The sequence below is a fragment of the Nerophis ophidion genome, linkage group LG23, assembly GCF_033978795.1.
Source record: "Nerophis ophidion isolate RoL-2023_Sa linkage group LG23, RoL_Noph_v1.0, whole genome shotgun sequence".
NCBI lineage: Eukaryota > Metazoa > Chordata > Actinopteri > Syngnathiformes > Syngnathidae > Nerophis > Nerophis ophidion.
This window is the reverse complement of record NC_084633.1, coordinates 38,351,454-38,363,790: the sequence shown is the minus strand read 5'-3', so window position 1 is coordinate 38,363,790 and position 12,337 is coordinate 38,351,454. Positions and strand designations below refer to the sequence as shown.

Genomic DNA, 12,337 nt, shown 5'->3' with positions numbered 1-12,337 from the left:
TGGGTCACACTGAGGGTGGGCGTATAAACAACGCCAACGCTGTTACAAATATGCGCCACACTGTGAAGCCACACCAAACAAGAATGACAAACACATTTCGGGAGAACATCTGCACCGTAACACAACATAAACAAATACCCAGAAACCCTTGCAACACTAACTCTTCCCCACCCACATATCTCCCGAATTCGGAGGTCTCAAGGTTGGCAAGTATGCTTGTAACCGTGTTAGCATTTAAGCTTGCTACCGTAAATGAGCAGTATCACTGGTCCGAGGGTTGAACAAAGGGTCATCAACCATGGTTTTATAATCATTTGAATTGAAAAGGGCAATACCAACCGTCGGGAGTGGTACATTATGACTGTTTATCATGACTGCCCTTCATCAACTGATCTTAGAAGGGGGTTTCCAACTGAAGCTTTTAAGCACGGTGAAATAATACTTGCTGATTGTGAGAAAGCAATACACGCTTTGAGTCCTGCAGTTCACCATCTGGTATGTGCTGGACAAGCGTAGGTAGTAGAGCTGCGCGGTTTGCGGTCTCATCCGCGGAGTCCGCGGATAAACCGTGGGTCGGGCGGTTGACATGACGAAAAAATAGATTTTAATTATATTCGGGCAGGTGGCGGTTGAACCATCCGGGAATATTTGATATACATGGTTCTGGGATCGGTATTCTTGGTCATTCAAAGAGCCACTTAGGACTTGTGCCATTAAGCGAAGAAGACAATAGAAGACGCTATTATTCACTTGAACGACTGTCGCCAGTAGGGCGTGCTATGAAGCCATTGGCTTTGTCACCTTCTACAACATGTACGATTTGCTTGTCAGTCCAGTATCATGTTGTGTGTGCCTTCCGCAGCAACACGCACACGACTGCAAGGCATACTGGGTGACACAGAGTACACTAACGGTTGTGATATAAACAATTTTAACACTCTTAGAATTATGCGCCACGCTTTGAAGCCACACCAATTAAGAACGACAAACACATTTCGGGAGAACATCCTCACAGTAACACAACAAACGCAACACAACAAATACCCATAATCCTTTGTATTCATGATACTTCCTGACTATTTTATACACCCCAAACCCCGCCCCCTGTGCGTCGGTAAGGTGGGCGGGGTTGGGGGCATGGGGGTGTAAAATATATTCGGGGGTGTCATGAATACAAAGGATTCTGGGTATTTGTTGTGTTGCGTTTATGTTGTGTTACTGTGAGGATGTTCTCCCGAAATGTGTTTGTCAATCTTGTATTGTGTGGCTTCAGAGCGTGGCACATATTAGTAAGTGTTAAAGTTGTTCATATCACAACCATCAGTGTACTCTGTATCACCCAGTATGCCTTTCAATCTTGTACATGTGATTGCGGAAGCTGCACACAACATGTTGCTGGACCAATAATCGTTTCGTAAATGTAGTTGAAGGTGTCAAAGGCAATGATTTCGCAGAATGCCCATATTCTTGTCATCAGGATGAGCGCTATTGGAGAGTCACGAGAACGTTAGCGGCTCCAATTGTCTTCATTACTCTGTGAAACAGGTTCTAAATGGCTCTGTGAATCGTAAAGGTGGCCAGCCTCTGTTGTAATTCAGCGGGCGGTTGGCGGGCGGGTACGGTCCTGATAAAATGTTGGTTCGGGTGGACGGCGGGTGGATGACGACTTTGATGATGCGGATGCGGGTGATATAATTGCCTATCCGTCCATCTCTAGTAGGTAGGTCTCACCTGACCATCACCGCTCTGTCGCTCTCCTGCAGAGTTGTCCTTGTCCTCCAACACTTTGTCTTTACTCTGCTCTTCCTCTTCCTCTTCCTTCTCGTCTACTGCCGCTTCAGCAGGAGTGGCGAGTTGGGGTTTGTCGGTGGCTGCTGGAGCTTCTTCCTCGCTGTAGCGACCCGCCTCATCCTCCTCTTCCGCTCCCTGAGAGAGGAGCAAGTTACAGCAAACACCTTGGAGAAGCACCTTTTGGTAAGAGGGCCACATTTACCTCTGAGTGGGAGGCCACTTCTTCTGGATCTGCACTGTCGTAGTCTGAGAGGACAGCTGCACACACACACACACACACACACACACACACACAGAGTGGTGAGACACACTCGGTGTGGAGCACATGTCAAATGTACCCGAGACCTACCTTCTCCTACTCCGTCTTCACTCTCCTGCAGAAAAGAAAAGGCACTATCAGACTCACTTCCAACTATTTCCTTCATTTATACAGAATCGTTTTAGCAAAACAAACAAAAGTCAATGGCGCACAATAACAAAACAAAAACTCTTCACAAATCTAAAATCCTTCGCATTTGATGGGGGATGCAGCGAAATGCAAATGCTGACAAGAACTGGAGTTACCTTTTCCCACACAAACAGGAAGATTGCTGCTCAGAAATGTTGAACAAGTTGAATATTTACAGTTTTTGGAGTCACATTCACTCCAACAATCAGGTTTCTGAGTGGAGCTTGATATTCCATGTCTTCTTTGATATTCTCCTGATTCAGCTTGAGGTTCAAAGTAGTCATCTTATATGTCATTCATGTGGGGAGTTTGCATGTGGCTGTGTGGGTCCTCTCCACAGACACGCACCTGTCTAGCGCTGCAGAAACAATCACATTTTAATCCTGATTTTTGTCGTTAGGATTAAATAAGGGTGATGGTCTGCGACATTTATATTTAAAAAGCACTTTCACAAGCAACAACCACCGGGGGGGCGACCGAAAGACAGTGGACTGGTCTGACAGCCAATAAGAGTGACTGACTGTAGCTCCCCAAAATGTTGAGAAAAATAAATGCAGTGGCCTTCTCTCCACTATAGGGTGCGCCAAATGTTAACCTCCATGTTCTCTAGGCATCCTCCCGCTCGTCACTATAAAACCCACAAATGCTCCGGCGAGTATACACCGAATTGCACGACTGAGCTGCGTTGGTGTGCACATCCACACTAATGATTAAGGATGCACCGATTAATCGGTAACCGAATATATTCGACCGAATATGGCAAAAAAAGCCACATTCGGCCTTCGGTGGAATGAGTTAAAAACAAGGCCGAATAGTGGCGTGTGACGCAATTTTTTGACGCGGTGACGCAATCAACCAACGTGCAGTCACGCGGTGACGTTGGGATATGTTGTGTACCTGTATAAGTGTATGAGGTTACAAGCACACACTCTTTGAGATTTAGTGGGGCGTCTGTTTACAATATTAGCCTGTTGTGTAGGCTACCTGTATAAGTGTATGAGGTTACAAGCACACACTTAATTGAGATTTACTTGAGCCTTCTGTTTACATTATTAGCATATCTACTGTGGCTAAGCAGACTTTTGCCAAAAGGACAATAATTCATTTGTTCTCTATTTAATAATAATAATAATAATAACTCTATTTAATAATACAACTCTAACATTTGACAACCAAACAATTAAACAAGGCGACACGGTAAAGAATCTGGGTATTATCTTCGACCCAACTCTCTCCTTTGAGGCACACATTAAAAGCGTTACTAAAACGGCCTTCTTTCATCTCCGTAATATCGCTAAAATTCGCTCCATTCTGTCCACTAAAGACGCTGAGATCATTATCCATGCGTTTGTTACGTCTCGCCTCGACTACTGTAACTTATTATTTCCGGGTCCCCCCATGTCTAGCATTAAAAGATTACAGTTGGTACAAAATGCGGCTGCTAGACTTTTGACAAGAACAAGAAAGTTTGATCACATTACGCCTGTACTGTATATACCTTTATATACATATATACATACATATATACCTATACTGGCTCACCTGCACTGGCTTCCTGTGCACTTAAGATGTGACTTTAAGGTTTTACTACTTATGTATAAAATACTACACGGTCTAGCTCCATCCTATCTTGCCGATTGTATTGTACCATATGTCCCGGCAAGAAATCTGCGTTCAAAGGACTCCGGCTTATTAGTGATTCCCAAAGCCCAAAAAAAGTCTGCGGGCTATAGAGTATTTTCCGTTCGGGCTCCAGTACTCTGGAATACCCTCCCGGTAACAGTTCGAGATGCCACCTCAGTAGAAGCATTTAAGTCTCACCTTAAAACTCATTTGTATACTCTAGCCTTTAAATAGACCTCTTTTTTAGACCAGTTGATCTGCCGCTTCTTTTCTTTTTCTCCTATGTCCCACTCTCCCGTGTGGAGGGGGTCCGGTCCGATCCGGTGGCCATGTACTGCTCGCCTGTGTATCGGCTGGGGACATCTCTGCGCTGCTGGTCCGCCTCCGCTTGGGATGGTTTCCTGCTGGCTCCGCTGTGAACGGGACTCTCGCTGCTGTGTGTTGGATCCTCTTTGGACTGGACTCTCGCGACTGTGTTGTATCCATTGTGGATTGAACTTTCACAGTATCATGTTAGACCCGCTCGACATCCATTGCTTTCCTCCTCTCTAAGGTTCTCATAGTCATCATTGTCACCGACGTCCCACTGGGTGTGAGTTTTCCTTGCCCTTATGTGGGCCTACCGAGGATGTCGTGGTGGTTTGTGCAGCCCTTTGAGACACTAGTGATTTAGGGCTATATAAGTAAACATTGATTGATTGATTGATTTGTTGTGGGTTTATCCACTTTAATGCACTTTATTTTTTTTGGGAATGCATGTTTGGTTTGAAGGCCTAATATAAATGAAAAACTTTGTGCTTTTTTTGAAAAGCAAAGGCTCCTGGAATATTTAAAAAAATGTCAATATTCAATAAAAAATTACTTTATTTGAAAAAAAATTCTAAATATTTATTCTAGGCTATTTATGCAATATTAAAAAAATTGTGAAAAACTGCATTCATTATTCGGTATTCGGCCTTCGGCCAAGCGTTTAAATTTTATCCGGCTTCGGCCACAAATTTTCATTTCGGTGCATCCCCACTAATGATCAAGTTGCGGCAACAAGGTATACATTAAAAACACTTTTTTGAACCACTGTCGTTTCACAGAAAGGGCAATAAAACATTTTACATAACATAGTAAATAATCATGATGAATAATCCTGATTTCAATATTGATAAAAAATAATCACGATTATTATTTTAGCCCCACACCTGGGAATAGGCCCCTCCCACCTCCAAAGACACGCACCTGACAGGTTGATTGTCAACACTAAAGGCTCCATACTGCAGTGTTGGCACTTTGTGTCTTTTTACACATTCAAACCAGAAAGGACGCACATTTACGGAAGTCTGATGGTTTTTTTACCCACCCTGTCTTCTCCGGGTCAAACCTCCGGTGTACTTGTTTTTTTTTTATCGATTATTGCTTCTAGCAGGTGTTTTGTTTTGTTTATATTTGCCGAGTCAAATTTTCATCCCCGTTTATTGCACTTTTATTGGTCGACTTCAAAGTAATGAACTTTCCGGTACAATTTCCTAAATTTGGATCAAACACAGGTAAATGATAAATGGGTTGTACATCTTTTCTTGTACCAAGGATGGACCGCTCGTCCAGAGTCGGGACCCAGGATGGACCGCTCGTCCAGAGTCGGGACCCAGGATGGACCGCTCCTCGGGACCCAGGATGGACCGCTCGTCCGGAGTCGGGACCCAGGATGGACCGCTCGTCCGGAGTCGGGACCCAGGATGGACCGCTCGTCCAGAGTCGGGGCCCAGGATGGACCGCTCGTCCAGAGTCGGGACCCAGGATGGACCGCTCGTCCAGAGTCGGGACCCAGGATGGACCGCTCGTCCAAAGTCGGGACCCAGGATGGACCGCTCGTCCGGAGTCGGGACCCAGGATGGACCGCTCGTCCGGAGTCGGGACCCAGGATGGACCGCTCGTCCTGAGTCGGGACCCAGGATGGACCGCTCGTCCAGAGTCGGGACCCAGGATGGACCGCTCGTCCGGAATCGGGACCCAGGATGGGCCGCTCGTCCGGAGTCGGGACCCAGGATGGACCGCTCGTCCGGAGTCGGGACCCAGGATGGACCGCTCGTCCGGAGTCGGGACCCAGGATGGACCGCTCGTCCGGAGTCGGGACCCAGGATGGACCGCTCGTCCGGAGTCGGGACCCAGGATGGACCGCTCGTCCGGAGTCGGGACCCAGGATGGACCGCTCGTCCGGAGTCGGGACCCAGGATGGACCGCTCGTCCAGAGTCGGGACCCAGGATGGACCGCTCGTCCAGAATCGGGACCCAGGATGGACCGCTCGTCCAGAGTCGGGACCCAGGATGGACCGCCCGTCCAGAGTCGGGACCCAGGATGGACCGCTCGTCCAGAATCGGGACCCAGGATGGACCGCTCGTCCAGAGTCGGGACCCAGGATGGACCGCTCGTCCAGAGTCGGGACCCAGGATGGACCGCTCGTCCAGAGTCGGGACCCAGGATGGACCGCTCGCCCAGAGTCGGGACCCAGGATGGACCGCTCGTCCAGAGTCGGGACCCAGGATGGACCGCTCGTCCAGAGTCGGGACCCAGGATGGACCGCTCGTCCAGAGTCGGGACCCAGGATGGACCGCTCGTCCAGAGTCGGGACCCAGGATGGACCGCTCGTCCAGAGTCGGGACCCAGGATGGACCCAGGATGGACCGCTCGTCCAGAGTCGGGACCCAGGATGGACCACTCGTCCAGAGTCGGGACCCAGGATGGACCGCTCGTCCAGAGTCGGGACCCAGGATGGACCGCTCTTCCAGAGTCGGGACCCAGGATGGACCGCTCGTCCAGAGTCGGGACCCAGGATGGACCGCTCGTCTAGAGTCGGGACCCAGGATGGACCGCTCGTCCAGAGTCGGGACCCAGGATGGACCGCTCGTCCAAAGTCGGGACCCAGGATGGACGGCTCGTCCGGAGTCATGACCCTGGATGGACCGCTCGTCCGGAGTCGGGGTCCAGGATGGACCGCTCGTCCGGAGTCGGGACCCAGGATGGACCGCTCGTCCGGAGTCTGGACCTAGGACGGACCGCTCGTCCGGAGTCGGGACCCAGGATGGACCGCTCGTCCAGAGTCGGGACCCAGGATGGACCGCTCGTCCAGAGTCGGGACCCAGGATGGACCGCTCGTCCAGAGTCGGGACCCAGAATGGACCGCTCGTCCAGAATCGGGACCCAGGATGGACCGCTCGTCCAGAGTCGGGACCCAGGATGGACCGCTCATCCAGAGTCGGGACCCAGGATGGACCGCTCGTCCAGAGTCGGGACCCAGGATGGACCGCTCGTCCAGAGTCGGGACCCAGGGTGGATTGCTCGCCTGTGTATCGACTGGGGACATCTCTGCATTGCTGATCCGCCTCCACTTGGGATGGTTTCCTGTTGGCTCCGCTACGGACGGGACTCTCGCTGCTATGTTGAATCCACTTTGGACTGGACTCTCACTGTTATATTGGATCCACTATGGATTGAACTTTCACAGTATTATGTTAGACCCAGTCGACATCCATTGCTTTCGGTCCCTTAGAGGGGGGGTTGGCCACATATGCGGTCCTCTCCAAGGTTTCTCATAGTAATCATTGACACCGATGTCCCACTGGGGTAAGTTTTCCTTGCCCTTATGTGGGCTCTACCGAGGATGTCGTTGTGGTTTGTGCAGCCCTTTGAGACACTAGTGAGTTAGGGCTATATAAATAAACATTGATTGATTGGCTAAGAATAGCGTGGGGCTAAGGTTAGCATGGGGCTAAGGTTATCATGGAGCTAAGGTTAGCATGGTGCTAAAGTTAGCATGGAGCTAATGTTAGCATGGTGCTAAAGTTAGCATGGTGCTAAGGTTAGCATGGAGCTAAGGTTAGCATGGTGCTAAAGTTAGCATGGAGCTAAGGTTAGCATGGAGCTAATGTTAGCATGGTGCTAAAGTTAGCATGGAGCTAAGGTTAGCATGGTGCTAAAGTTAGCATGGTGCTAAGGTTAGCATGGAGCTAAGGTTAGCATGGTGCTAAAGTTAGCATGGAGCTAGCAGTACTCACACACTCGGACGCCACTTCCTTCTTCGCTTCGATGCGGCTCGAAACGCTCTCCGCCGGTTCAGGGTCCCTCACGCGGGCCTTGGTAGTCTGGGAGCCAGACCCCTGGCTACCCGACCCCGAGCCGGAGCCCGAACCGGACTCGTCTTCATCCTCGCTGTCTTGGGACGGGCGTCTCCTTCTGCGCCGCCGATCCGCCATCTTAGCAGTGGACTGCCGCCGAGAGCGCGTTGCATTCTGGGTCAACGACTTCTTCTTCCTCCTCCTCGGCTGTTGGCGCATACGTCATCGCTGACTACTGCCCCCACGTGGCGCATACGTCATCGCTGTTTACTCAACCCCCCCCCGCCCCCCCCGCCCCCCCCGCGCCCCCCTTCATCTGTCGGTGGCCAAACGTTGTCTTGTGAACATTCCTTCTCCCGCCATGAAACATGGACATACATAGTCCCTGTCTTCTTCGTGACGTCACTATGTGGCACCACCTGCTGGCCACATTGTGCATCACAGTCAGTTTGTCTGCATTGATGACACACTGTGGCTTCCAAGCGTCACGGACACCGGCTCCATGGACATCACTCCTTGACAACCCTGAAGAGCAGTGCCGGTGACAACAATGAAACGAAATTTCGCTCTTATCTGTCCTGTAAAGTTCAAATTTAACTGACAATAAAAAGGAAGTCTAAGTCTAACTCAAATCAGTGTCGGATGTTGCACTGGAAGCTAGGGTAATATTGCACAATATGGTATTAGGGTAAGCAATAGGGGTTAATTTTATATTATAAGTTTGAGTTCAAGATTATGATCCGTTCAGTGTATCGCAGCACCAAGCAAACAATCTGAAGATTCCCCTCATATCAAGTCCTAGATATTGTCGAAATTATTTAAAGCACTCTACACAAAATAATCTTAACATCATATCACTACTATAAATAACATTAACAAAACAAACCACAAAACAGCCCACTACCTATAATTAGTACTTTTTAAACGTAAGATCATTGTCTCCCAAAACGTGATTAGTTAATGAGGTCATTAGAGACAACAATCTTAACGTCACTGGTCTCAGCGAAACCTGGCTCAAACCAGACACATTTTTCCCGCTTAACGAGGCATCTCCTCTTAACGATATGAGTGCACATATTGCCCGTCCCCTTAAAAGGGGTGGAGGGGTTGCACTAATATACAATGAAAAGCCAAATTAACAACAGTACATCCTGTTCAAGGCTTAATTTAATACAATTTAAGGTAGTCCACCGTATTTATTTCACTAATTCCAAACCCTCCAAAATATATCCCAATATCTCGGATACTCGTAACAGATGTCACATGTCACCTGCAAACATGACGCACATGTTTTGGTCTTGTCCCCATTTGCTGGATTATTGGACAACTATTTTCAAACACCTTGCTAAGGCACTGGATTTAAATCTGACACCATGTGCAGAAATGGCTATTTTTGGGACGGTATCAGATCCCCAAATAAAGAAAAAATTTAAGGATAGTATCGCCTTTGCATCCTTATTAGCACGTAGGAGAATTTTGCTGGAGTGGAAGTCACCTTTCTGCCCCAAAGCCTCCTTATGGCTTCAAGACCTTATGATGTATTTAGATCTGGAAAAAATAAAGTTTAATCTTAGGGGGGGCACCTGAGAAGTTCTATTTTGTTTGGGGCTGTATGGTTGACTACATAGCCAAATTAAAGACGCTACAGGACACATGAAAAGTTCACCTTTCATAAACCAGCTTCTTTTTATTTATTTTTTTACATTTATTCCTGGTGTATATTTACTATCTGCCTATGTTGAGAAGAAAGTGATGTACTAATTATTTTCCATTTGTGACTGTACCTTTAACTTATGTAGGACCTGGGGGGGGGGGGGGGGCTTATTTGTGTATGGGGTATGGGTTGGGTTGCTGTTGTTGGAAGTGGGTGGGAAAAAAAGGGGAAAATGTGTTGACTGTTCTATTGTACATTGTAATACCTGTCAAATTCAATAAAAACATTTATTAAAAAAAAAAAGAAAAGCCTAATCTTACCCCTAACCCAGTGGTTCTTAACCTTGTTGGAGGTACCGAACCCCGCCAGTTTCATATGTGCATCCAGCGAACCCTTCTTTAGTGAAAAATAAAATGTTTTTTCTTAATTTAATGATGTTACTACATTAAAGAAATACTAATAAAGATATATTTCACAAACAGAAAGTTACAGGAATGTACACATGATCCCATGTTTACATCTCATTGTGCAACATGTGAATGTTTTCATCATCATCATCATCATCATCATCATCAACCATTGTCAGTCCACTGCTGGACGAAAGCCTCAGCATGTTTCTGCCATTTGGGGAACTTTTCATGCTGGTTATTAGCCTACACCTTCCACGCTGGCTTGGTGCGGGTTGGAAGGGGTATTCTATATCAGAGATCCTTCTCCTAGACTGATTGCCTTATTGGGCTGTTGAACTTAGTCTGTCCTGTTGGTTGTCCGCACCCCATTTACCCAGGGACTCGCTCAGCTTTATGGCGCTGACCGCCCGCCCACCAGTCACAAGAGAAGGTGCAAAGGTTTTTTGTGTGCATTTTATAGACGTTAGTTGGGACTCACTAACCCCACACACAACCTCCCAACTCATGCCTGGATGTAGTTTAACGTCATACTCGGTGAATGTTTTAGTGGGACCTAAATGTGATATCTGAAAGGGGTACAAATGATTTCCAACCCCACCTTGTACAGAGCTCATGAAAAACAATGTTGGTTTTTTTGTCGTTGTAAGTGTGCCAAAACACTTATATTAGAAAATAATCTCATGGAAATGATTGCTGTCATTTGATCATAATAATAAAACATTGAACTTGTTATTTAGTCAGGTTTGGACGGCGGCTCCGTCGAACCCCTGAGGCCGACTGACCGAACCCCTAGGCTTCGATCGAACCCAGGTTAAAAACCACTGCCCTAACCTATGTAATAAATATAAATCATCAGAGGTGCTTCCTATGAGGTCTGTCGCACCACTACCTCTCTACCTGGCTGTCATCTAGCACCCTATTCAGATTTTTTCAGTGAATTCTCAGAGTTTGTCACTGATCTAGTGAAGCACGCAGATAATATAATTATGAAGGGGGATTTTTAATATTCATAGGAATACCCCATCAGACCCTCCGTGCATGGCGCTCCAGACTATATTGATAGCTGTGCCATCCATCCATCCATCCATCTTCTTCCGCTCATCCGAGGTCGGGTCGCGGGGGCAGCAGCCTAAGCAGGGAAGCCCAGACTTCCCTCTCCCCAGCCACTTCGTCTAGCTCTTCCCGGGGGATCCCGAGGCGTTCCCAGGCCAGCCGGGAGACATAGTCTTCCCAACGTGTCCTGGGTCTTCCCCGAGGCCTCCTGCCGGTTGGACGTGCCCTAAACACCTCCCTCGGGAGGCGTTCAGGTGGCATCCTGACCAGATGCCCGAACCACCTCATCTGGCTCCTTACACAATTAATAAATGAACCCACGCATCACAACGGTAATATGATAGATCTAGTCCTTATCCGGGGTGTCACCACCTCCAAAGTTATGATACTCCTGTACACTAAAGTAATGTCTGATTATTACCTTATAACATTTGAAGTTGTGACGCATTGTCAACAAGCTAATAACAATAATAACTGCTATAGCAGCCGCAACATTAATGCTGTCACAACGATGACTCTTGCTGGCCTACTGCCCTCGGTATTGGCACCATTCCCAAATGATGTGGGCTCTATTGATAACCTCACTAACAACTTTAACGATGCGACACCATTGATAGAATAGCATTGCTGAAGCTAGAAAGGGCCCCTAAAATGCGTACCCCATGTTTTACAGAAGAAACTAGAGCTCTTAAAGGCCTACTGAAAGCCTACTGATAGTTTATATATCAATGATGAAATATTAACATTGCAACACATGCCAATACGGCCTTTTTATTTTACTAAATTGCAATTTTAAATTTCGTGCTGAAATATCCGGCTGAAACGTCTCGGTGTGACGCCGCGTGTGCGTGATGTCACGGATTGTCGAGGACATTTTGTTCCGGCATCGTTCCCAGCTATTAGCTCGTCTGTTTTCATAGCGAAATTCCACAGTATTCTGGACATCTGTGTTGCTGAATCTATTGCAATTTGTTCAATGGACATGGAGACATCAAAGAAGAAAGCTGTAGGTGGGAAGCGGTGTATTGCGGCCGGCTTTAGCAACACAAACACAGCCGGTGTTTCATTGTTTACATTCCCGAAAGATGACAGTCAAGCTTTACTATGGAACAGAGATGTCAAGCGAACACGGTTGGATTGGACCACACATCATTTCGAAAGATCGTGTTTCGAGAGGGTCCCTTGCGAAGGGCAGAGATGGGCATCGCCACCTCCCGTCGACTGGTGCTGAAGAAAGGTGCAGGGCTGACCTTC

At 47.7% G+C, this 12,337-nt stretch overlaps 1 protein-coding gene across 2 annotated transcripts in view; it reads right to left on the bottom strand.

Moving 5' to 3' along the window:
* The window catches only part of casc3 (casc3 exon junction complex subunit), a 31,397-nt gene extending 23,223 nt beyond the window's left edge, over positions 1-8,174 (bottom strand). For both annotated transcript variants that reach the window (XM_061884442.1, XM_061884443.1), the window contains exons 1-4: positions 7,907-8,174; positions 2,141-2,165; positions 1,994-2,049; positions 1,732-1,926 (exon numbers count right to left, since the gene is read on the bottom strand). In XM_061884442.1, the coding sequence (XP_061740426.1) occupies positions 1,732-1,926; positions 1,994-2,049; positions 2,141-2,165; positions 7,907-8,104 (474 nt within the window). In that variant the 5' untranslated portion in view covers positions 8,105-8,174. The remainder of the gene's footprint in view (positions 1-1,731; positions 1,927-1,993; positions 2,050-2,140; positions 2,166-7,906) is intronic.
* Between the last annotated feature and the right edge of the window lie 4,163 nt (positions 8,175-12,337).